Source organism: Cydia fagiglandana, chromosome 4, assembly GCF_963556715.1.
Source record: "Cydia fagiglandana chromosome 4, ilCydFagi1.1, whole genome shotgun sequence".
NCBI lineage: Eukaryota > Metazoa > Arthropoda > Insecta > Lepidoptera > Tortricidae > Cydia > Cydia fagiglandana.
In genome coordinates, this window is record NC_085935.1 from 11,240,216 (window position 1) to 11,267,169 (window position 26,954).

Below are 26,954 nucleotides of genomic sequence, written 5' to 3' on the forward strand. Positions count from 1 at the left end.
GCACCACGTGCAAACACTTTACACATGCTTTACACTCGAATAATTCATGCTGATTAAGCGGTTAAGGGAAGCAACAGGAGACTCGTGCGCAGGCAGCTTTCAGCGCGGGAATGCTGCCGAGGGGCCTAGGCTTTGAGGGTAGGTTTCCAGGATTTTACATAGGTTTAGTTTTTTATAAGGTACTTAAGTAAATTAAGTTTGTTTCTATTATTTACGTTAAATAAACAATCACTAAATATCATCTACACCTTATCTAGGACATCTAGAGCTTCAAATTATGGAGTGTAGAAGTATCTCTACCTTCCATACTTCAAATGTCAAAACAAATATGACGTTAATGACGTTTTGGTTTGTAATTTGAGCGTGAGCGACCGTGACTAACTATATTTACTTACCTGCAAATTGATATTATAATAAAATAAAAACAAATAGAATAAATAATAAATATTAAAATGTCTCATAACCATTGTCACAATGGATGCCACGATCACGACCACACAAGTTCAGAAGAATTGGGTATTCAATATAACCTTTATGAAAAAATTGATAAGGAGAATTTACAGTGTTTGAATGAGATGGTGGAAGGATCAGGTAAAACAGTATTTAAGCCATGGGAAAGGCGGCATGATACAACTCAAGTGAGTATTGAGTCACTTAACATTTTGCCCGTACTATTTTCGGCTTCTATGTTATCTAAATGTAATAATACTATTGGAACTAATTATTAACAAACATTGTTTTTTTCCAATACCTCTGCCTCAGCTCAATAGTATTAAAGCGGCGACCATCAACGAAATATTTTATTTTAAAATATCATCATGAGGCAGTAGTTTAAAACTTATTGCCATAAAACAAATCAGTCTATAATCCCGGGTACTTTAACTTGACAATTGTCATCTCTCACTTACAATGCAAGATTCGGATTTGTGATGTGGTATGAGGGTAATTTATGGTATTCAGATTACCAAAAAAATTATGCATAAAAATAATAAAACTGATGTACCAAATCAATTTTCAGTTTGTGGAGAGTGACGCAGATGAGGAACTCCTTTTCAACATCCCATTCACTGGCAATGTTAAACTTAAAGGCATAAAGGTAGCATCGGAAAATTCTGATGCACATCCATCCAAGTTGAGACTGTAAGTACCTAAAATAATATTTCTGATAAGAATTTGAGATTTAAATAAAATAGATTGAGAAATACCTACCTCTAGTATTGGCATCCTCAAACAAAAAGGCTGCTAAAGTCAACTATTCTGTAAGGCTTTAGTTTAATTCAATCATTATGTTAAGTAACTTTTTTTTGCATAATGATTGTAATAGTATGATTTTATACCTTTATTATTAAATTTAGTGTCTTTGCTTTTTACCTGCTACTAAAGCCATTTTATTAAATGGAGTTTCCACTTTGTTGTATTACTGTAACTAGGTGGATCTAGGCTATTCATCTAATATTTAAAGATTATTTTTGTCATTGCAGGTTTAAAAACAAACCTAACATGACATTTCATGACGTCACAATGGAACCAGATCAGGTGTTTGAACTACACAGAGACAGCGAAGGTGTATTAGAATATGCTCCCAAGTAAGTGATATTTTTTTAACATTGATAGTATTTATACGCCTAATCATACAGTGCTAAGTATTTAGCTGCCGGTGGCGAAAAAACTGATTACTTGACATGGTACATTTGTCAAAGGTATTTATCTAATAGTTTATGATTACACACTGATTTCTTAAAAACAATGGATACCTAACCATTGTTTTAAAGAAAAAGACATGTATGTACAAATATAGGGCTAAAATAAGTTCTGTAATCCTCAATGTGCAAAACTAACTTGGACTTTCCTGGTTTCATTTACGTAAAATTTAATAAATATATATGTACCTACACTTTGAACTTAAGTCCACCCTGTGAATGGATCTATGAAGAAATTATTTAAAGTGGGTAAGTACCACTTGTCTAAGATTTGAAAAATACTGGACATATATGTATATGTAACATGCTAAGGTTTTGAATAGTTTTTGTAAAAATAATGAAAAACTGCAAATCAGCTTACAAAAGTTGAAGAAACAACCACTTGATTACTTTTAACCATTTCTAATTATTTGTCTAAATATGATTATATGCATGCCAAATTACATGCTTTCTTTCGGGTGAAACTGGAATTAGACAAAAACTAGATCTGTACTTTCGTTGTACAGAAGTTAGAAGCTAAATATACTTATAGTTACACACCTTAATATAAATAAGGATGTCTTCCAATATATTGAGCCACTTTGGTCGTCATTATCTATTTAATTCTGACTGTACATCCTACACAACACTTTCATTTAGCAAATATCTATAGGTACCTACTAAAAAAATATTTTCACTAGTGAGTTTTATTCAAAGAGAGTACTTTCTATATACTTTACTATTGTTACAGAATCGTCACGTTTTCTTCTGTAACCCATTTGACTATGCACTTTCCGAGTAACTTCGGTGCGGACAACACGAAAATTTACTATATCGGCTTAAAGGGAGAATGGGCGCCGGCACACAAACATGGTGTCACCATTTGTACATATGAAGCTAGGCCCAATCTCGACGATCATAAATTAAAACATTTAGATTCTGTATCCAAGCATATAGAATAGGCAAATATTATACTTTCATATTCGCTCGGCCTTACTAAAGTTGAACCAATCTAATTCAATTACACAGAAATATATATGTCACATAAATACAGATATACTACCAATACGAGTAGTAGCGTCATTAATTGACTTTAATAGGTTCAGCTTGTATCGGCCAGATTGCAACCTAATTTATAACACCATCTGTTTATACCTAAACATCGCAAGCTTTTGTTATTTATGAAGGAAAGGGAAATGTGAAATATGTACTACAATATTTTAAAATAAAATATTTTGATTATTTATGTGTTTTATTGTATTATTTATAACATATTATTTTCAATAATTATATTATATTTACAGAAAACATATTATCTTTAAAAATTTCAGTTTTATTTGCAGAAAGGTAACTAAGTAGGATTGACTTAACGAAACTATTGTATTTATTTCAGGTTACTATGTACCTATGTAATAAATACTATGTAGGTATGTAACATTTTCTAGTAATAAATATATTTCTTATGTATTTGTATGCAGAGTAGTACATAAAAATCATGCGCCTAGTAACTATAGTAATTAATGTAACTAGGTCCTAGTTACATTAATTATTATTCAGTGGAAGACCTTGTTTTTAATATTTACATGAGAAAAAACAATAATCCCAGGTCTTGTTCGGGTACTTAAGTATAAGTACTTATTATCACAATTTACCCCAAATCTACACAGTTACAAATTAAAAAAATCAAGATCATAGGTACATATATGTCAGTTTTCTATCGATTGATACTATACGAATATAAATTACCTTGCATTTCCAGAACATTGAACATCTATTAGGAAAGTAATTACTTAAATTAAATTAATGCTCTAAAGAAGGCAGTGATACTTTATTTAAGTTAATCGTTACTTAAAATTAAACTCTAATTACTACTAGATTAGATACCTAGGTATAGGTAAGTTCATCGGCAGCACAGTATCACACTATCGTGTCGCGAATTGACAATATTTCATACTATAAATCTTGCGGAAACATCAAAATATTCGGAAAATAATTACTAATTAATTTTGGTATGTAATTACGTTGACTTTCAAATCTTGCTCACCTATCGTTAGGTACCACTTGTTTTCCGAATGAAATAAAAATGACACGAGTTCTATATTACATTTCTACGATAATCGTTCGATTATGAGCCCGGCTGTTCCTGGCGACGTCGGTTCCGCCAGCCAGCGACGCGCCTTCGGGTGCCTTGGTAGGGGTAGCCGGGCCGGCGGCCGTACGGCGGGTACCGCGGGTTCTGCCTCACGACCGCGTTGGGCACGGCTCGTATGTCGCCTTGCTGTTGGCTAGAGGCGGCGGGCCAGCGCCTCATACAGACAGAACATCTGGAAAGACAAAATGATCAATAGGTTTTTGTAAATTAATAACATTTTCGACACGAAACTTAGGTAGATAGTAGTTTTCCAAACGTTAAATTTAATATACAATTTTGGAAGTACCTAATACACATAGAATGTGATAAATCCATAATTTAGAATACGTGACTATATTTGTCTTAATAGCGTCGGCTCTGGTGCCAAACAGCCGCGATCTGAGAGATTCCTTACCTTTAATAAATGTGTACCTAAAGTAAAAGTCTATAATTGAAGGCAGAATAGAAGAACAGAGAGGCAGAGGAAGACCGAGACGTGCATATATTGACCAGGCCAAAGAGAAAATTAATGTAGTGACGTATCAGGAACTCAAAACAGTAGCAGAGAAGAGAACGGAATGGCGAATACTCCACCGACAAGAGCTAGGCTCTTAAGAACAATGATGATGAAAGTAAACATTAAACTACACCTTATTGCTGTAACCGGTAAAACAATAAATAGGTGGTAAATACTTTCTTATTACATACCTGCTAACTTTCCTGATATGGTCAGATTTAAGCGTCTCTTGGTCTGGTTTTGCGAACATCTTATTGTCTTCAATAGTAGAAAGCCAGAAGCCAATTCCCATCGCGAAGTAGTTGCACCGACCCAAGCCGTTGCACTCTATAGAGGGGCGGATACGGAACTCTCGCATACAAGACCCAGGAGAGACCAAATTTTGGCCAGCTGCATCGGTTCCCGCTGTGTGCTGAGGGATGAAAAATAATGATGTTAAATCTCTCATATTTATATTCATATGCATTTCGTATTCGAGGACGTTTTGATGTGCTAGACTTTCTATGCATATAATATCTGTATAATAATTGATAATTAAGTTATAGAGAGTTGAATCTCTCTGTGCTACATAAAATGATCTGATATTCACCATTCACCATATCGATTTTCAAATATACCGGGCCACCATATCGATTTTCAAATATACCGGGTTTGAGTTTTCTCATCACTCGTGTTTACTGAAAAGTTATATTTACCATTAAGAAACTGTATCCCTGCCACAATTCTTCCCATCCATTTGGACAGGACGGCGCTATTGTAGTTTGGCTGTGTAGTGCAATAGCCCTCGTTGGTGCTTCACACACTTGGCACCTGGAGCAATGATAAAACAGGTTTTAGGTGCTAATAATATATATAAATATTATACTTCACATGATATCCTTAATAGTATTTAATTATGAAAAAAACAATTAAAGAATCCCGACACCATCTCGACAAAAATCTACCAAGTACCAATCCTATATAAAAACCCGCACTCCAATCCGCTTGGTTTCTGTTTCTATGATGCCACAGGGAGATATACAGAGTCATATACGTGTTAAACTTATGTGATATGACTCAGTCTATAGGTAGCTTGAGCTTGCTTTGAAATCCTATAGTTTCAACACAGAAATTCTCTACAGTATGTGTAGTAAGCGTGGTGTGTACGAGTACCCAAGTTCCTTAAATGAGTTTTAAGCATTAGTAGCATAAATATTTCATAGAGTGTACCTTGATATATAAGGTCCGATGGAGTTTCCTCGAATCGGAGTCATGTCCATTGGCATGGCTTCGTTAGTCGACAGCCAGTAACTGTAGTCCTCACGTTCGGCAAAGTTGCACACACTGTTCAAGTTGCAGAACATATATGGCATCGTAGTGAATCTGCGCAAGCAGCTACCCGGTGCACCTGATAAATCACTTGTTGATTAATTATTTAAAGTAAACTAGTTAACGAGCAATGATTTTTAGAAAAACAAAAATACATACCAAGATCCTGTCCATTTGCTTTGCCGTTGGCAACAATGTGCATTAGTGAGAAGCCGTCCCACAGAGGATTAGATCCAGGCGGACACTGCGGAATCATACTACTTTGTGAATGTATTGCGAAATAATAGCCTCTTGATTTTGGGACCGGTGGCGGAGGGCCAGGTATACCAGGTATTCCTGGGCGCCCGTTGATACCATCCTCGCCTCTGAAACCACGGATGCCTTTTTGTCCTTGAAGTCCCGGTGGTCCCGGCAGGCCGGAGAATCCTTGAAAACCAATGTCTCCCTTTTCTCCTTTTATGCCATGGTATCCGCTTCTTCCTGGTGCTCCTGGTCTACCCGGTTCTCCCTTATAACCATCAATCCCTGGGAAGCCTATGTCACCTTTCGGACCTGGTATTATTTGGGAGGCTGCAACAACATCACCCCTCTCACCCTTTATGCCTTTTAGTCCTAGACTTCCCATTTCACCCGGAAGTCCCATGTCTCCCTCGAGTCCTTTTAAACCAGGAGCGCCTCGCCTACCAATATAACCATTTCTGCCATCATTGCCTCTCTCGCCTTTTCTTCCTGTAAGTCCCTCAGTACCTGGCCAACCTACATCGCCTGACATTCCTTTTGGGTTTATTATATATCCGACTTCACCTTTATCTCCCTTTTCTCCACTGAGACCTGTAGCTCCTGGTAATCCTACTTCTCCGGGTGCTCCTGAGAGTCCTCGGCGGCCTAGTGCACCTTGATCACCCTTTATTCCTTTGGGACCATGAAAGACGAGGCCTGGAACACCTGGCTTGCCTCGAGGGCCATCAAGGCCATATTCTCCTGGAGCCCCCTTTTGTCCCATCGCTCCATACCATCCATCCAGGCCATCAATACCAGGTGTACCGGGTTCACCTCTTTCAGCATTTAAACCACGCAAACCTGGAATACCTGGAGGCCCCTGGTTGCCAGTCTCACCTTTCCGACCAGGTAGACCTTGATCACCTTCCTGACCTCGATAGCCTATTTCACCACGTTGACCTTTAATACCTTTTAGTCCAGGATATCCGGGTGCACCTATTTCTCCGGGGTTTCCCGGGATACCGTCCAATCCTAAGTCTCCTATGTCTCCTTTGGTACCGTGCCCATAACTGATCAATCCCGGCTCGCCTCTTTCTCCCGGCGATCCCGGTAGTCCTCTCTCGCCTGGTAAACCTTGTAAACCGGGTAAGCCGTCTAAACCAGCATTTCCAGGTCTTCCTGGTCGCCCACGGAAGCCCTTTTCACCTTTGCCACCAGAAAATCCAGAGAATCCAATTGAACCTTTCACTCCTTTCAGACCATCTAACCCGTTTCTTCCTGGTTTGCCAGGAAGTCCAGGGAAACCTTTGTCTCCTATTTCACCACGCTGTCCTGTGAGTCCAATTTCTCCTGATACTCCTTTACGGCCACGTTCTCCAGGTGGTCCATATAGTCCATTGTTACCTTTTTCGCCTTTAGGACCAGGGCCTCCGTTATAAACTAAACCATCATCTCCAGCGTCACCTTTTGGACCTAATAACCCATCTAAGCCTGGCTCACCGGGGAAACCCATCGCTCCTTGTTCTCCCATATCACCTTTCAGTCCGCTGAAACTCCTTTCACCAGGTTCTCCTTTCGGTCCCGTAAAGCCATAATCTCCTCTGTCTCCTTTAATTCCAGCTGGACCCGGCAATCCCATGCGACCCATATATCCAAAATCACCTCTTTCTCCTTTAATACCATTTGGACCTTGCATGCCTGGTCTGCCAGGTGTACCTACTTCTCCGGGTAGACCAACGTCGCCATAATCTCCATTTTCTCCTGGGAGTCCCCGTTTACCTTTTAAGCCCGGAAAGCCAAATGCTCCGCCTTTACCGGGTAAACCTGTTAGACCACGGAAACCTTTTTTGCCAGCCTCTCCTTTTATCCCATCTGGACCATCAATACCAGGCAGACCAGGTTCGCCTGGAAGGCCTGGGGTTCCTGCAAAGCCAGGTAGTCCTTTTGGGCCGTTACGCCCCGGTATGCCTGGTGCACCCCGTACGACGACCCCTTCCATGCCCTTACGTCCCTGTTAAAATAAATAGATATTTAATAGATACTATAGCATCTATAGTTCATTGAGCTGTGGCGTGATCGTTGTGGCATTATAAAGTTACGAAAGCTACTTGATTAAGTAGCTTTCGTAAATTTGATATAAGTAGCGTAGACGGTATATTAGTTATATCCGATCAGAACATTCGTTTCCGTCATGGGCTTAAGTAGCTTTTCACACCATTATCAGCTGTCAACCATGTCTAGGTAGCATTAAGACGTAAAAAACTGGGCAAGTGCGAGTCGGACTCGTGCACGAAGGGTTCCGTACCATAATGCAAAAAAAAAACAAAAAAAAAACGGTCACCCATCCAAGTACTGACCACTCCCGACGTTGCTTAACTTTGGTCAAAAATCACGTTTGTTGTATGGGAGCCCCATTTAAATCTTTATTTTATTCTGTTTTTAGTATTTGTTGTTATAGCGGCAACAGAAATACATCATCTGTGAAAATTTCAACTGTCTAGCTATCACGGTTCGTGAGATACAGCCTGGTGACAGTCGGACGGACGGACGGACGGACGGACAGCGAAGTCTTAGTAATAGGGTCCCGTTTTACCCTTTGGGTACGGAACCCTAAAAATCTAATTTTTAACTATAGAAAAACAGGCCAAGTGCGTGTCTGGCCGCGCACAATGAAGCGCGTTTTCGTCACTTACGTCCTTTTAATATGATGATGGTCTATGATCCGGTAAAAGAAATACCCTCATCTATTATGTATTATTGATAAGGAATAAATGATAGATAATATTCACATTAACACTGCACGTATGTTGCCTAATTAAATTGCGTGCAGTCAGTATTACAGTAGGTATAATTAATTTTCCTTAATCGATTTCCGGTGTTAATATAATATCCTCATCTGTTATTTAATCGTATGTTATATCAAATGAAAGCTTATTTGATTCTTAATCTAACTTGAATAAATTACCTTATTAAAAATTGGTCCAGTCCACGGTTAAGTACCTTTAGCCTAGATTAACCGATTTAAAAATTTACATCTGAAATGATTACTGTTTTCTTGTCATTTTAATCAATACATATGTACATATTTACAATTAAGTCATCACTTCATCCGTTTAAGGGGAAATCAATTATGTACGAACATTACTCTCTCAAAACTCGCTTAAAAACCTATCAGAATAGGTAAGTTAGGTAACCCTGTTTGAAATAACTTCAGTACAGCTTAGGTATTTTTAACCGTGCATCAAGGAACATAATATAAGTAACTAAAGTGCAAAATAGTGCTCTTAAATACGATAATTCTAATGATAGCTATCATAGTTGAACTTACTTGGAATCCCATTGGTCCTCTTGGACCTGGCTCTCCAGGTCCTCCCTGTTCTCCTTTCGACCCCATTTGACCAGGACGACCAGGAATTCCCATATAACCGGGTTCCCCTTGGTCACCCATGATGCCTCGGTTGCCGGGAAGTCCTGGCTCCCCAGGTATGATTGGAGCACCTGCGTCACCGCGGAATCCTTTTAGTCCAGGGATTCCGGCGAATCCTTCATCTCCTCTCTGTCCTGGAAGCCCGGGTTCTCCGTAAAGGCCCCAGTCGCCCTTCTCTCCTGCTATTCCTTTTATGCCCTTTTCACCGCGTTGGCTAATTCCAGTAAAACCTTGGTCACCTTTGTCGCCAGGGTACCCGTCAAAACCTGTTGTCCCTCGTTCTCCTTTTCGCCCAGGTTCTCCTAAACACCAGCATAAATATAAATATTATCATTTGCCACTAGAATATAGGCTGAAGAATCTCGCGAACCTGCAAATTCTCGTCGATACTTTTTTTAATCCTTCTGTACGGTGTCAGTTTCAGTATTACGGATCGAGGATAAAGGTAGAGGATTTTAAAAACTGCCAATTGCAATGCATTGCCAATTGCATGGTTGCAATAAAGAATTATGAATTATGAAAACATTTAAATAAAGAATAATTATGAATTATGAATTTAACGCCGATATCGAGCTAAATTTCGTTGATTTATCCGAAACCATGAATATACACTGAACATCATGTGAGTTCAATCGGTACTGAACGGGGCAATCTGTATATATTTTATAGTCGAAGTAAAAAAACTTAAAAAATTGACTAGGCATGATTAGTAATTTAGTATCCATTTTATCATATTCGTACTTTATTATCGATCACCCTGGAGGCTAGTACTCTTTATTATACTGTGCTGGAGGTATGTTTACTATGCATTTTTTTAAGTTTATACTTTCTCGCATATATGGGGTGTCCCAGAAGTAAAGAGACAAATTTATGTTTAATTTTTTAATATAAAGCAAGCATTTAAAGTAATTATTTTGGTTGAAAGTTGTAACAAAATTAATTGAATTATCATGTTTATATTAAATTTGCGCCCACGACACCTTTAAAAGCAATTTTTCTAAGATTGTCCGCGGCCCGACGCATTACGGCTGTTCCAGATTTAGCTGCCACTTCTTTGGACAATTTGGTCCACCGTTGCTTAAAAGCTTTTATGGATTTTGGTTTTTCTGATAGTTTCTTGTATTCTTTTTTGCATAGGGACCAAAACATTTTGATACCGCGTGCTTGTGGTACATTTGGAGCGTTATTTTCTTTAGGTACAAAGTTGATCTCTTCACACTCTAAGTACCGAGTAACTTCAGTAGCGTAGTGGCACGTTGCCATGTCCGGCCAAAAGATAACCTGATCTCTGGAATGATGCTTGTCTATGAATGGTATCAACCGTTTAATAATGCATTCATTCAGATACACCTTTGCGGTCATAGAGGCTGATGATATGTATGGCTCGGAAACATTACCAAATTCGTCGATAGCTTGCCATACTAAATACTTCGTGAAAAATTTGGCTCTTGGTACAAATTTTTGGTCGTAACTCAGATCTTTGCGACTGGTTGAATACTGCTTTCCAGGAACATCGCTGGGATCCGCCGGAACATAAGTTTCATCGTCAATAACGAGCACTTTCCTCAGCTGACTGTTATAAACTCTTCGACACCCTCTTTTAGCACGTTCCTCTTGGTCCTTTAAGTATTTAGGAGCTGATTGTTTCACGTATGCTTTTAAACCTAGATCGTTCCTCTTCATTCTGGCAACAGACGATTTCGATAGTTTTAATTTATCCGCAGCTTCTCTGACGGAAGTTGAAGGAGTCTTGTCAAAAATCGATTTAACTCGATTTACATTTCGAGGTACCGTCACTGTCCTATTTCTGCCCGGAATCTTCCTAAAACGAACCTCAACCATTTTTCGTAACGTCTTATTATTCTATATATACTAGTTCGTCTAGCTCCTTCTTGAAGAAAGTGTTTTACTGTATCATTTCTATTGTGAGACTCATAAAATAGAATAACTCTATTAGCAAATACTTCATATTCTTGACGTTTCATTTTGAAAAATTACCATGCACTAACGAAATTCCCGCTTTAAATGACAGATAGCAAAGCCATAGACACCATGACATCAAAACTTTTTTTTCTTGTGAATATTTTTTTCAGCCAGTGAGACTTTGAAAATTGTCTCTTTACATCTGGGACACCCTTTATTAATGCTGAGATACAACGATACAAACTAAATAAAAGCTAATATAAAATCATAAATAAAATGCCATTAACTGATTACCTAAAACTTTATAAACATAAAAGTATGTAAGTAAGTAAAATATTCATTGCGTAATTTGCGTACCTTGATATCCTGGTGGTCCCGTGAAACCTTTCTCCCCTTTGACATTAAATTCGTTCCCAATGGCTTCTCCTGTTTCTCCTACAGGGCCGTCGTCACCTGGCGAACCGGGTAGACCTCTGAAACAGTCAAAGTAGACGTTGTACATTGACTTTACATCTTCTATATTCTCAACTGAAATAAATGTCATATACTAAGAAAAAGTGACCAAGGCCTCCAGTGCCCCAGGCTGAATCGAACCAGCGTCCTCTGCTATCGCGGCAGGTGCCTGAACCACTCGGCCACCGGGCCACAGCGGCATAGGTCAAATTTTTCCAAGTATATGCACTTCTTACTGAAGGCTTGTGGCGCCCCGTGGCCATCCCTAAGGTAGAACAGTATGGTTCGAACCTTCTAACTGTATCATATCTCATGATGATACCGAGTTAGCGATAGAGATGGCGCTGCCAATCAATACTATGAAGTATTTGAACGAATTAAATTATTTTCAGATTTTTTTTTTTTTCTATATTCTCCACCAAAAGACAACAGATGATACAAAACAATCAAAATTCACTCCGCACGGTAGTACATTAATGAAAAGCAAAATAATTAAAGATACATAATATGGATTACTTGAGGCCTGGTTCTCCCTTTTGTCCCTGAAGAAAATGAATGTAGTATGCGTTCGCATCCGCGCCACGCCGCCCAGGCAAGCCGTCACTGCCATTCAGACCGTCTCGCCCACGCAGACCTGGCCGTCCCATATCACCAGATTGGCCCTTCATGCCTATTGGTCCCGGGAGACCGGGGAAGCCAGGCATGCCTTGATCGCCAGGAAGGCCAGGTTCGCCGATGAAGCCTACAAAATTACACTTTTTTAAACGTTTCAACTTACACATTGGTGGTGTTCCGGATGTAAACAACGATCATCCGAATTATCGGTTTGGCAAAATGAGAATATTAGGTTTGCACTGTTTGCAGTATCGTACCTGGGTCACCCGGGGGACCGACGTCGGCCTTAGTGAGAGCAAAAGACTCCCTCTGTAGTACACCAGGCGCTCCAGCAAAACCTTTCCGTCCTCGGGCACCAGACGGCCCGTCAGTTCCTTTGCTGCCCTTCAGTCCGGGCAATCCGTCTGTTCCCTTTTCGCCCATTGTTCCTCGGGGTCCGGGTAAACCTTCGGGGCCCCGTAGACCATCCGGCCCACGGTTGCCTGGCTCTCCTCTGGCTCCTCGCGGACCAGGTGCTCCTACAAACAAAATGATCATGTCAATAGATAGAACACACGTTGAATTTTATAACATGAAATTAAATTTATATATCTATATCTGATCTATATACATAAACGCAATATTTCACCGTCAAAATCACAATTTTCTTGTTTTACATCGATCATTGATCGTGACGTCACGGTCAAGTATACCGTTTAGTAAAGAGAATATTGCGCGTAGATTACGATTGTCAGACTTTGACTGACATTTTTGACTTTCTTTATTGCTTGAATGTAATGGATCCCATATGCATGTCGCAGTCGGATCGTATAATCCGCCGTATTACATTACGGCTAGCCGTTTTCAAAAACAGGGGCGTTTTGAAATGCGGCGGTTTAACGATTAGCCGTATTGAATGCGGCTGAATGAGAATCCGCCGGAATGTATTCGGCGCCATACGTTCTTCAACACGGCTAGCCGTAATGTAATACAGCGAGTCATTAGCCGCCGCTTTGACAGTTTTTAGTTCCCATTTTTAACACTCGTGGCGCTGCCTGACAAACGCTGGGGTGTCCATCAAATCTGGAGTTTGTCGGACTGTTTCTTTTCAAAAAAAAATTTCCTTCGCAACTTAACTAGACGGAGCCCCGCTTCGCGGGGCTCCTATTTCTGAGCGGTTTGCCCTTCGGGCATCTGAAGCTACCTAACGAACCTAACCTACCTACCTATTGATTAAGTGAGACGTCCGTGAAAACATTACACTTTGGGGAAAAAAGCGTAGGTAGGTAATTAGGTTAGGTTCGTTAGGTAACTTCAGATGCCCGAAGGGCAAACCGCCCAGAAATAGGAGCCCCGCTTGCGGGGCTCCGTCTATTTAAGTTGTGAAGGAAATGTTTTGGAAAAGAAACACATGTAGTGCGGTGGGACCATGGTAGAAATAAATTAAATTGCAAACATTGTCAAACTCCGGTTACGTAGGCGACCGAAAGAACTGGTCACTCTACAATGTACGATGCGGCTAAACGTGGGCCGCCTTATTGAAGAACGTATCGCAGTGACAATCCGGCTAATCGTCGAACCGCCGCATTTCAAAACGCCCCTGTTTTTGAAAACGGCTAGCCGTAATGTAATACGGCGGATTATACGATCTGACTACGACATGCACATTTGATCGTCAAAACAAACCTGATAGCTGTCCTAGGTTATAATTTGTACTTTCAGTACCTAAGTACTTGTAATAGCAGTTGAATAAATAACTAAAGCTTTTTTGTAACCATTTTGCTATCAAATAACTTTACCTGATTGGCAAAATGGACAGTCATCACCACGTTGTCCTTTAGGTCCATAATATCCTGGTAAGCCAGGATCACCAGTGTCACCCACTTCTCCGGGCCGGCCAGGCCTTCCGTCTTCTCCAGGTGGCCCGGCTCCGTAAACTCCTGTTCCAGGATAACCTGGCGGTCCTCTAAATCCAGTATCACCAATATCTCCTCGAAGGCCAGGCAAGCCATCTAAACCCGATATGCCAGCTTCACCGGGTTCACCCTTCACTGTATTGCCTGCGAAACCCTTAGGTCCGGCAGATCCTTGTCGGCCAGGGTTACCAGGCAAGCCTCGAGGTCCTTGCGGGCCAGGGAAGCCACTACTGCCTGTTTCACCTTTAGGCGATATTCCGGGATTACCGTCGCGACCCGGAAATCCTGGAGGTCCCGGCGGCCCAGTTGGTCCCACTATACCAGGAGAACCAGGTTCGCCATCTAAACCAGGGTATCCCATAAAGCCGGGTTCACCCACAGGACCCTGAGGACCCGGTGCACCCCTTTTTAATGGTTCGCTAAAAGATTCATCGAACACTCCTTTAGGTCCTTGGAATCCCTGTTCTCCCGGGGCTCCCGGTCTCCCGTCTTCTCCTGGTTCGCCAGGTAGCCCGTCATTTCCATCTTGTCCTGCATATCCGGGAGCACCTTTGTCTCCTTTTGGGCCGTCCGGGCCTGGGGCACCACGATGACCAGGTTTTCCTCTAGGCCCTTCTTCACCTTCTTCGCCTTTGTAGCCTTGCGGTCCGCGAGTACCAAAAGGTCCCTGAATAAAAAAATTAAATAAAACAAGTGCACACGTGTCGTACTCATCTGCAATATTACTCCGAGGTTTATGTTATTTTAATTTACAAAGAAGAAACTCGCCGTGCAAAAGGCGGACTTAATGCAAAGCATTCTCTAGTCGGTCAACAACTTTCATGTTATGGGGAGTATAGTATCGAGAGTAATATTAATTACTACCTAAGAATAGATATACTTACATTTAGTCCTCTTGCTCCAGGTTCTCCCCGTCCACCTTTATCTCCTCTATCTCCTCTTTCTCCCCTGTAGCCTTTAAATCCCTTGGATATGATGGTAACGTTTTGTCGAGCTTCGTCGATGCCAACGTATATAACGGTGCCCTTTGATCCAGGCTCGCCATCGAGACCAATATCGCCTCTGTCACCTTTAGGCCCTACTGTGTCTTCGCCGGGTGCTCCCCAACTACCCGGGTTTCCTCGAGGTCCCGGTGGGCCCTAAATGTAAGAACTAGATTTAGAGACGTACTTATGTAAATTAAATCTACTGCTATTAAAATTAATATTTAGATCCGGAAAAAAACTGATTGGTTACGTCTTGATACCGCATATAATTACTTTTGGTGCAAAGTTTTACCATTAATAGTGGTCTTATTGAACAATAGTACAAAATTTTATAGTTATATTGAGTGTGGTACCTGTTCACCATCTTCACCGGGTGAGCCAGCTTCGCCAGCATAACCTCTAGGTCCTTGTAACCCGAATGAACCAGGAAATCCCTTCTCGCCCCTGTCTCCTTTCGTGCCTCTCGAGTTGGCTCCTCCGTCTCCTGCCATACCTCGCCGGCCTTTATCTCCTGGAAGCCCAGGTTGACCTCTCTCTCCAGGGAATCCAATAGGTCCCGGTGGCCCTGGAGTACCGTCAAAACCGCTGCAACCATCCAAACCCGGGAGGCCTTGAACACCAATTGGTCCTTGTGATCCCTAATCGAAAATAAATGCGAAATATTAATGTGTATAGTTAAAGTTTTATATCGTTATTGATTGTTTCTTTATTAATTATTCCGATAAGTAGGCCATTAACAACAATACTATTTATACTATCTAACAATTTACTTACATCATTTCCAGGGAATCCCATTCGTCCGTATGGTCCATCTGAACCCTGAAATAAAAATAAACAATAACAAAATATTGCTTGCCGTGGTAGAATCTGTGATCTGTTACTCTGTACCTTAATCATAAAATAAAGTAGGTAATAGCAGAATTTATATGTCATTTGGAAAACTATTACCGTTTCAATTATTTGACTAGTAGCTAAGGTATTTGTAGATATCTATTTTATTTTAATGTATAATTGTGTCGATGTAAGAGTGTTATGACGCACCCGCTCTCCTTTATCTCCTATATCTCCCGGTTCTCCTCTGTCGCCAATTTCTCCAATAGGCCCTTGGCGGCCCTCGGGGCCGTCCTCACCGTAGTTTCCCTGGGACCCCGGAGGGCCCGGGGGGCCCGGGTCTCCTAGTTCCCCTTTGATCCCGGAGCAGTCGATCGGGCAAGCCGTCTGATTGCATACTGCCTGAAAAGTAAAAAAGTACAAATAGTTTTCTACCTATTTCCAATCAGTTGAAACAAGATAAAAGTGTAACATTTCAATTAGTTCCATCAAGACAATATTGTTTGGCCTTAGGTGCAGTTTGGCTTTAGTCAATAAAAGCGTCATATATCATTTAAAGTTGCTTCGTAATTACTTACGTAATTTAGTTTTGTTTTTGAGTTCAATTGCTTTACCATTCTAAATGCGTTGGCTTGAGATGGATTTTACAGCAAGGACACTGAATGATGTCATGAATAAGCTAGCTTTTGTCATTTAACATTAATAAATCATTTCAATTAAGTCGGTCATTCGGCCTTAAGTATAGTCAGAAGGTAGTTGAGACATTTACATATGTATGTTTGGGAACGTAGCTTTCTCATTATTTTTGTATCCCTTGTATGTACACAGCGGCACAGTAGTGTCGCTGGCCCAATATCAATGGGTTGGTTGGTTGGTTAAAATTCGACTTAATGTCACCTATGGAGCATTCCACGGGCGGTCCCGTACAAACGCATTTTATTTTCTGTGTTGCGATTTTGTTGCGGCATTTAAAGCAGTCGATTATTTTTCTGTGAATATTTTTGACCATTTGTCATAGAAAAGGAAACCCTTATACCTGCATATCATCAGAAAATTCGCGTTTGTACGGGACAAACGGTTGTCAATTTCATGGAATACTCCTATGACGGCTATGACAATGTTCAAACAGTTCGATAAAAGAGAAACATAGAACTCTGTAACATTGGTGCATTGGTAATTGCGCTTGTAATATAACACCATAAACGTGATATACCTACTCCATACCTTTCTATCCTCTATATATATATATGGATCTAATCTTGCGATACCATAAATGACGCACGCACCTTACCTATGTGTAAATTCCGATCCTTGTTTACTTACAAGTTGAGTTCAATAATATGTAACCATTTTTTCACCTTATTGCATTGGATTAAGGTGCTGAAATGAATACATATTTGTGAACTCGGCTATACAAAGAATATCAGATCATCACCAATATGTACAATGACATTTAAGACATCACAACCTATTAAAGTGTTATAACAATATCAATTTGCGTTTGTCATCAAACACTTGCGTTTAAATTTGCATGACGCAATACACTTCTTAGTACTTACAGTCATAGTTTTATGCACTTTTGATTACTGATTGCAACCAGTGACATAGTTTCAGACATTTCTCTTATGTAACATATCGTTTAGCTACTGTCTATCTTGGTCATAGGTATTTTAAGTTTTATTTTAGACCCTCAAAATAAGGTAGAAGTACTAGTGCTTGACGCTGCACTAGTAATTTTGCCTTACTTATCACTTGGCAATTCGTAAATGATAAAGAAAAACTTTAGTAAAGCAAAAATAAATTCTACAAACCTATACCCAAGTGCGTGTCGGACCACGTATACGGAGGGTAAGTACCTTCATACAATAGAAAAATCTATACAAGCAAATGAGCGCATCTCGCGGCACTTACGTCGTTTTAATAAAAAGATTTTGCCTTTATCATATTCACAATAATTTACATGGAAAGATTTTTTAACCTATTTCTTCATTTTAGGGTTCCGTACCTATCTCAAAAGGAAAAAAAGGAACCCTTATAGGATCACATTGGTGTCCGTCCATCCGTCTATCTGTTAAAACCCTTTATCTCGGGAACGCGTGGAGACTGGAGGTATCGAGTTCGAGAAAAAACCATAAACTTAGGTGTACCTACAGTCCCTTGAAATTGTGAAAAATTAAACTTACAAAAATACAAAAAAAATACAAAAAATTTATTTCGTTACCAGGCATAGATAACACATAGGCTTAACAAAACAGTTTCACTTAAAATATTACAATTTGGTTAGCAGTAGCCTCACACTAGGTCAAGCCTGTGTCGTGAGGACTCTAGGAAATTCCAGTAGATTTATCAATAAGATGATGCGAAAACAAATACAGATATAAAGCGAGTTTACAAATATAAATGAGCTAATATAAATTAAACTATTTTTAACTTCTAAGTTAACGTAGATAATATAAAAATAATCGGCCAAGAGCATGTCGGGCCATGCACAGTGTAGGGTTTTGTAGTTACCATTCTGTCAAAATAGGCCAAACGGGGGCTATTCGTAAGTATCATAAGGGAGTACCTTTGCAGCGCTTTGCACATTACGTCTTTTTACTAAGAAAATATTTTTTTTTTGCAATAACTCATAAACTACTAAACCGATCATATTCGCTATAGTTTTCATTGAAAGTATTTATTAAGCACTTGTTTCACAATTTTTTTCATATTTTTTGGACCCGTGGTTTTAAAAGATAGAGGGGGGGGGACATATTTTTTTTCTTTCGGAGCCCATATTTCTGAAAATATGAACTATACCAAAAAATGGTTTTAGGAGACCCTTATTCGTTTTGAAAGACCTATCCAACGATACCCCACACTATCGGGACAAAGCAAAAAAAGTTAAAAAAAAGAACTTTTGTATGGGAGGTACCCTAAAAAAATTTTTTATACTTTTTATTTTACCGTTCTGTTGCAATGCATGATTTATGTAGCCATGCCAAATTACAGCTTTCTAGCACTAACGATCACTGAGCAAAGCCTCGGACAGACAGACAGACAGACAGACCTGGCGAAACTATAAGGGTTTCTAGGTGACTACGAAACCCGAAAAAGATACGGTCGTTTATGCCGCAGAAAATGTAAATTTCGACAATCAAGGGAATCAAAATTTATAGGGTGCTTCCGGTTGACCTACAACTATGAAATTTAGCAACTAAATTAAAAGAAAAACAAAGAATACAAATACAAAGAAAAAACCGAAAAAATAACAGTTACATTTGTACGGAACACTCGGAGGGCGCGAGTCCAACTCGTACTTGTTCGGATTTTTAATAAATATCTTAATTTTTGCATCCACGGTTCAAAAGTTAGAGCCGTTAGAGGGACCAACTGAAGTTACTTAAATAAATATCAGGAATGAATGAGGTAGAGTCAGACCAAGCTACAATATGTAAAAAAGAGCGACGTTATGCAATTGCAAAACGTGAAATAATTGATATCAGCTTAATGGTGGTGGACGGTTATGGAACGAATGAGTCATTAGTTGCAATTCAAGGAACGGGCTGGATAAACAATCATTGCTGTGTCCCAGAAGATAACGGCCATTCGCACATCCCGCGAGCCCTCCCCGCCCCGCGGCCTGCGCCCCTCACCTCATCTCGTTGCCACGAGCCAACACCCTCGCAAAAGTTACAAAGTTTTGGGTGGTTTAAAAAAATTTAAATCCATGTGTGAAGGTTGGTACGAGAGATAATGAATGAATGAATGAAAGAGTATTAAGGGGCCCACTGATTAACAGTCCGCTGGACGGTATCGGCCTGTCAGTTAGAACAAAATTTTTACAGTTCTGAACAACTGACAGGCCGATACCGTCCGGCGGTCTGTTAATCAGTGGGCCCCTTTAGAAAACCGAGCTGATTGATTTCTATTTTCTTATTAAATACGCTATTAAAAGTAGAGTGGAAATGCCCATGAAAACCAGAAGCAAGCTTCTTAAGATTAAAAAAAAACTAATATCAAATACAGTATTTATAGATAATAGAAATGTATTATAGAGAGTAAACGTGCTAACAAGTAGATGTTACCCCTTGAATAGATTGTTGGGGTTTCTGTGACTATACGTCATGCATGTCTTAAAAAGATATCAAGCGAAACTTATCAATGGGCCAGGGGGCCGATATTTGAATTTCGATCGCTCTAATAAGACTATATATTACAGCATTTACAACCACAAAAATGTATCTTTCTTAAAAGCCAAACATAGGTATGTATTTGTTGTTTTGTTAATTGTCCTTTACAGGATACGTTAAGCTCGGTTCCCGAAATATCCTCTTACGCAATTTACACTTTCTGGAGACAACCTTGTTTTTAAGAAGACATAAAACTTCCTTAAAAAAGGTTATTTTTGACAAAAGTTATGTTCTTAGCGAATTCCAAATACCTAATGTTTTAAAATATAATAAATTACTCTTAAAAATAAAAGTTGTTGTTTCTGTACCCGTTAAGGATGCAGAACCCTTTGGTTGTGATCAAACGAAACGATTCTCGAACTGACGTAGTTTTGTGGTTTATAAAAATTGTGAGCATTTGTTTTACCAATATTCTTAACTTGCAGGAACTCAAAAGACAAATTAAAATCCAATCTGTGTGTGATTAGACCACCCATAAGGTCGTGAAGTTAAAGTGGACATGTGATCAATTTGTGATATCATAGCCATTTTGGTACATCGTCGGGGCCGGTAAAAATCAATGCGCCCAGTGTACTAAAGTTATAAACACAGAACATCCTTTGTCGTGTCCTAAGAAAATCAGTCATAGTCTATTCTTAAAGATACTGTAACTGTGTCAAAAATGGAGCGGTCGGTTGGGATTTACGAGCTGTTTGCCGGAACCCGGCGATGGTGACCCCGCTGCGCCCGCGCCGGGTCGTAAACCTGCTCCCAATACCCGCTTCATCGTTGTTAATAAATGAAATACAGGAGTTAATTACATTCGGGTGTGCTCGTGTTAGATTTAGTGTGTTTAGCAATTTTCAGAGTTCCTTATCAAAGAAGTAGGCACCTAGTCCTTGTAGTTGCTATGTCCAGCTATGTCCGTTCTTAATGAATGAAATACAGGAGTTAACATTTGGTTACGTATGTAGGTGATCTAGTTTGTTATTCCTATTTATTTTTATAGTTCCGAATCGCATAAAGACCTGAAATAACACGCTAAATGACTTATAACAATTAAAGATTGAGACATACGACTGGTTTTCAGAGAATCTAAGTTATTTACGCTTCTAAAAATGTAGGATATAAGGTGCAAAAGTTGGGAGGATATTAATTCGGGGGTTTTAATATCTCTCTTTTTTTCCTTTCTTATTCTTATTCTCTTTTTTCCACGGTAGGACGTTTCAGGTTAGTAAATAGGTTCTTAGTTTGTGCATAAATTTGTTGTCATTTGTTTACGTTACGTGTTTTACATTTAATTAGGTACAGTTACAATTGCATATGATATAATGCAGAGGCGAGGCGCATATTACTTCTATTATTTCATACCTCGAGACGTGCTGATGATGCGGCTTTTGGTAAAAAAATGGCGATGTCACCAGATTTTAGTTTTAATACTCGGAATATAATATGATTTCACCTAAAGCCAAACTGAGTTGTCATTAATGAAAGTCGACTAACGCTTGCTATTGCTAGCCGGAAGTTTACATAGCTATTAACGAAGTAAGTGCATATCGGCAAGCACACTTCGTAGATCCTTCAGGAGAGTAACGCAATCGCAAGTTAATGGTGCCGGTCATTGCCTTGCGTTGCTCCACGAACGCCGAGTTTATCGATTATGTTCATTTATTATTTTTATGAGCTTTTTTACAAATCTACCACTAATTTTCTTTCTTTCTACCTTTGTTTCACATGATCGGAAATGATGACATGGCGAAAGCTTTTAAGGTTTTAATTTACTTGCTCTGGTTTCATAATATAAGTATGTACTTATTTAGTATATTATATTTTTCAATCTCTTCCTGGCGTCTGATTTTATTGAAGTACGAGTAGGTAAGTACGTCACCAATGTACCGATCTCTTGAAAAGATTTGCGATAGAGACGGGTTTAGGCATTCTGTAATAAAACGATACAACGTTTAAAAAATTGGCTTTAGTTAAGCTAGTCAATCGTGAGAGGTACAATAAATTGGAGCAAATAAACAAAACAGAGACCTTCGCTTCACTTAGTTAGTAATCAGATTTATCGCAAATGATTAAGTACCTATTTTTCTTTTGTAGTTCATTTCGATCTAATATAAGGCGGACTTTATGCCCTTACAACTTTGCTACCGTCAACCATTTGCAATCAACCACAGTAAGTTTAATATGAAGGATTACTGATACTGGATACTGGATTACCTAATTACATAATTACTTACTAAAAGTTAAAAAAAGGCTAAAATTATCATGCTATTTCTTTTATATTTCAATGTAATAAACACAATGCAGGATTTTCAGGAATGAGGATATCCAGTGCATCATTTTCTGTCAGCGACTCACGCCAAATTTAGAACAGGAATATGGACGCACGTCCGACTGGCTTTTGTTACTGCGCGCTGAAACTATTGACCTATTTCACTTTACTGGAAGTAAGCAATAACTTTCAGTGCAATGCTCGCGCCGTAAAATCGGCGGCGCACCGCGTAACCAGCAAAGGGCGCAAGTGTGCTGCACCTGCACCTAGCGTTCCGTAATACGTGTTGTCCTGTTCTGAAATAAGTGTAGGTATTTGTTGGGTTTCCTACATTTAGGTATGTTTTATTGGCACGAGGATTTTCTCATCAATGTTAGATATTCTTATCACCAACTTATTGCTAGATTTTCATATGAGGAATTAAAAGTGGTCACTAAGGGTCGGATGCACCAAACTGTTCGTATCGTTAAAGAGTTCGCTAAATTTTTATGTATGAAAAGTTTCATAGTAAAAGCGTCGGGGCGCGCCGGCTGACGTTGATCGGTCTATCAAATGTGGTTGGTGCAACTGGCCCTAAGTTGTATTTACTAGATTTTGCTGTACAAATGTGGAATCTTTAGCCTGATGCCGCTATTAGACTTTTAGAGGAAAGACAGAGCTATAGCTGCTCTAAATCCTAAAGACATTCACTGTTGATCAGATAAGACGAGGTCATTGTTTTTTGATAGCTAAGGTAAAAGTTCCGTTATTTATCAAATAAATCTGGCCAATAAGTAAATTCTGTTGGTACATATTGTGCCACTAAATACCGACACGACCACACGACTGAGAGCGGAATGGCCGGTGGTGTGTCACATCGGCGAACGATATCGGTGCATTGTAAAATTTCAGGAACATCGTTTACTTCCTCTTGAGTTCAATGTTCTGTGTACGTCACAGTGATAATAGAGCATTAGTCGATGAGTAGTGGCGTGCATTGACAAGGCGAGTCACCCCGGAGCAACCGGCGCTCTCCTGCACGTCACAACAAAATGGTATATTTATGTAATGTAAGCAACTGCCCTCACTGTTGATAATAAAACAGATACATGCCTTCATTGTTATTTCAAGCAATTTGTACTAATAAAATAACACATTTTTATACGTCTTCTTTAAGACGGGGAACCATGTTATCATTATCACATTAATTTAATATCGTCAATTACCTTCTATTCTAAATTACTGCAGTGAACTTATAACTCCCTTCGCAGGGAGGTAAATAAGTTCACTGCAATAATTTGCTTTCAGATTTTTTATAAATTAGGTGCAATATTGAGTCCAATTATTAAATTGGTGATCGGAATTCATTCGAAGAGATGAGATGTAATATGTACTATTATATTGTTAAAATATATAAAGTAATTTTAGATAGTAGTGCTTTAATTCGCAAAGTAACGAACGAGCTAACGAGTACCTCCTGACGAAAAGCTATAAGCATAAAATCACTTCGTTGACATATATTATCTCACATTGATATAAACCGTGGGAGTTAAAATAATTTCGGCAATAATTAATTGCAAAAATTGTGTTAAATAAAATACCTAACGACAAGTTGATAGCAGGCTTCCTGTCGGTCGATAATAGGATGTACTGGTGTGTCGCGACCTCAATACAGAGCTTTGTCAGTGGAAGCTGATTTTGACCTACTTGTGACTGATACTTTATATTTATGTAGATCAAATCCGTATGGACAGAATTAGCCATATAGGGTGCGAAGCGTTAGAGGCGAGTTCCGGTCTAGTCCCAAAATTTTAAAAATGTGTTCCTAATAACATTACAAATATAGATACAGACTAGAGTACCAAGGTTACGTCATTTAATATTATTATAGGGTTACGACTTTTCATTTAGGTACAATCTTGAAACTAGATTTTTTGTCTTAAGATCTCATTCGTAGTTTATTAACAGAATGTTATTGGTATTAAACAAAATAGAGAAATAAATATGTAATCAAGAGATTATTAACTTCTATGAAATTAATAATCTCTTGATTATTAATTTCATAGAAGTTAATTATTTTTACAGCTTTACATAGGTACTCATGACAGTATGGGTACCTAAGTAATTATAAGAGATATTAACATATATGATCGAATCCATATTTTTTGCAGAATTCTGATAAATATCTTTATATAGGCACCTATATTTTATTTTTATTGGGTATTATAGGCTGAAAGATATAAAACACCGAATAATTTTGTGTACGTAATCGATATATTACTTATATGTATACCTACATATAACATAGTACTTATCTCAAATTAATAAGTGTCTGACATGATATTTCGCAAACCCCCATCACGTGGCAGAGCGTGTGTATGCATTATCAGTACTTCGTTGTTAACGAGAAAAATGTTCAATTAAAGTTATTTTATCATAATTTTGCTACTTAGTTATTCTACTAAGTAGCAAAATTATGACTATAAAATGTTTGAAACAACCTTAACACTATTTTCAATCCTGACTTTATGTCGAAAAGGGACTAAAATTAATTTTTAATGTATTTTAACCCTTTGAAAGGCAGAGGGAATATATTTCCCACCTGATTTTGAACTTTATTTTAAAGCGATAGGTTTCAATTTTGCATAATTTGTGAACCCTTATGCCTTATAAAGGGTTAAATATATTAAATAAATAACAAAATCATTATACCTATTACTTTTTACTTTTAAACTCGAACAAGGTTTAAAGTTTTAGGGGATAATATATACCTTTAGCCTTTTCACGAGTTTGACACTGACATATATTCTTACGTAACTTACTTTTCACCACACCAACTGGCTCATGGCTCTATTGATTGTTGAAAAACTGACTGTGTCAAACTCGTGGTAAGGCTACTTATATTTATACAGGAAGTCCGTATTTTAATTTGATAAGGTAATGTTTTGTTTTACATCTAAATATACAGGATAGCGAATCATTGTGGCCTTTGACATGTTTATCTTAGCTATGACCGTTTTTATGAATTGAAGCCAATTCCGTAGTTTCAGTAGGTATATACATATAAAATGTTGTCCCAGTTCTTATGAATCGACCTAAATATTTTGAATCGGAGACATACAATTACCCACTTTCAACGTAATAAAACGTACATGACATATTAATTAGGTATCTTATTCTTAATAATAAATTAATAAATAAATTCTCTGATAATAAAATTATCAACGACCTATTTAGTCAGTTGGCCTAAACTACCTACTTACATACCTATATATTCAGCAAAAGTCTTCCGACAGACTATTAAATAGGTATTTTAGAAGTTATTAAAATTGTATGAAATAATAATGTCAATAGGTACAATGTTACGAAGTCTTCGAGTTACTAGCGAGTTCTCATAATTTCATAATTTTCATAATTTATTCATTGCTTTTATGGGTTTTACAAGATGTTAAAGTATTTACATGTTCCAGCATAAACCCCGTTGGGGCACAGCAATATACGTAAAGACTTAAAAACTAATATTACTATAAACTATACTAAAAAAAACCGGGCAAGTGCGAGTCGGACTCGCGCACGAAGGGTTCCGTACCATAATGCAAAAAAAAAAACAAAAAAAGCAAAAAAAAAACGGTCACCCATCCAAGTACTGACCACTCCCGACGTTGCTTAACTTTGGTCAAAAATCACGTTTGTTGTATGGGAGCCCCATTTAAATCTTTATTTTATTATGTTTTTAGTATTTGTTGTTATAGCGGCAACAGAAATACATCATCTGTGAAAATTTCAACTGTCTAGCTATCACGGTTCGTGAGTTACAGCCTGGTGACAGACGAACGGACGGACGGACGGACGGACGGACGGACGGACGGACGGACAGCGAAGTCTTAGTAATAGGGTCCCGTTTTACCCTTTGGGTACGGAACCCTAAAAACTAGCACATACTAGCAATTAACATTTAACATTCTCTCAATGGTTATTTTTAGGGTTCCGTACCTAAAGGGTAAGAACGGGACCCTATTAGTAAATAAGACTCCGCTGTTTGTCCGTTTGTCTGTCACCAGGCTGTATCTCATGAACCGTGATAGCTAGACAATTGAAATTTTCACAGATGATGTATTTCAGTTGCCGCTATAATAACAAATACTAAAAACAAAATATAATCGTTAATTTAATGCCGTTTTTTGCGTAATGGTACGGAACCCTTCGTGCGTGAGTCCGACGCGTACCTACTTGGCTGGTTTTAATGGATGACTTAAAGAGCCGCAATTGTACGTTAAAACAGCCGCGTTTTGCCGACCCCTGATCTATCGCAATGAGGGGTTTCTCTATTTTGTGTATAGTCAGCTGCAAATTGCAGTTTTCAATAAAATCCTATAAAACAACATAAGAAAAATATCTGTCACACTATGATATAGTTCTACAAACGGAGTAAAATCATCTTCAAAAACTGGCGAGAAAGTTACGTAGAATTTTCATGAAAATTTTAAGTAGGTAGTTTCCTCACATTGACTGGCACTACTGGCAGGATATCCTTTTAGTTAGATGATGATATTATTGAATAA

General features: G+C 38.7%; 2 protein-coding genes across 2 annotated transcripts in view; one reads left to right on the forward strand and one right to left on the reverse strand.

Annotated features, from left to right (window-relative positions):
- The first annotated feature begins 358 nt into the window (after positions 1–358).
- On the forward strand, positions 359–2,921 carry LOC134663738 (PITH domain-containing protein GA19395). The gene is made up of 4 exons (XM_063520203.1): positions 359–638; positions 1,019–1,140; positions 1,482–1,586; positions 2,431–2,921. The coding sequence occupies exons 1-4, from the start codon at positions 453–455 to the stop codon at positions 2,639–2,641; spliced, it is 624 nt and encodes a 207-aa protein (XP_063376273.1). The 5' UTR covers positions 359–452; the 3' UTR covers positions 2,642–2,921.
- An 841-nt stretch (positions 2,922–3,762) lies between these two features.
- The window catches only part of LOC134663733 (collagen alpha-1(IV) chain-like), a 32,262-nt gene continuing 9,070 nt past the window's right edge, over positions 3,763–26,954 (reverse strand). Inside the window, exons 2-15 of the mRNA XM_063520196.1 lie at positions 16,195–16,386; positions 15,928–15,972; positions 15,507–15,791; positions 15,052–15,306; positions 14,051–14,834; positions 12,530–12,790; positions 12,174–12,399; positions 11,562–11,677; positions 9,183–9,583; positions 5,795–7,865; positions 5,537–5,714; positions 5,023–5,137; positions 4,519–4,739; positions 3,763–4,003 (exon numbers count right to left, since the gene is read on the reverse strand). Of these exons, the coding sequence (XP_063376266.1) occupies positions 3,805–4,003; positions 4,519–4,739; positions 5,023–5,137; positions 5,537–5,714; positions 5,795–7,865; positions 9,183–9,583; positions 11,562–11,677; positions 12,174–12,399; positions 12,530–12,790; positions 14,051–14,834; positions 15,052–15,306; positions 15,507–15,791; positions 15,928–15,972; positions 16,195–16,386 (5,349 nt within the window). The 3' untranslated portion in view covers positions 3,763–3,804. The remainder of the gene's footprint in view (positions 4,004–4,518; positions 4,740–5,022; positions 5,138–5,536; positions 5,715–5,794; positions 7,866–9,182; positions 9,584–11,561; positions 11,678–12,173; positions 12,400–12,529; positions 12,791–14,050; positions 14,835–15,051; positions 15,307–15,506; positions 15,792–15,927; positions 15,973–16,194; positions 16,387–26,954) is intronic.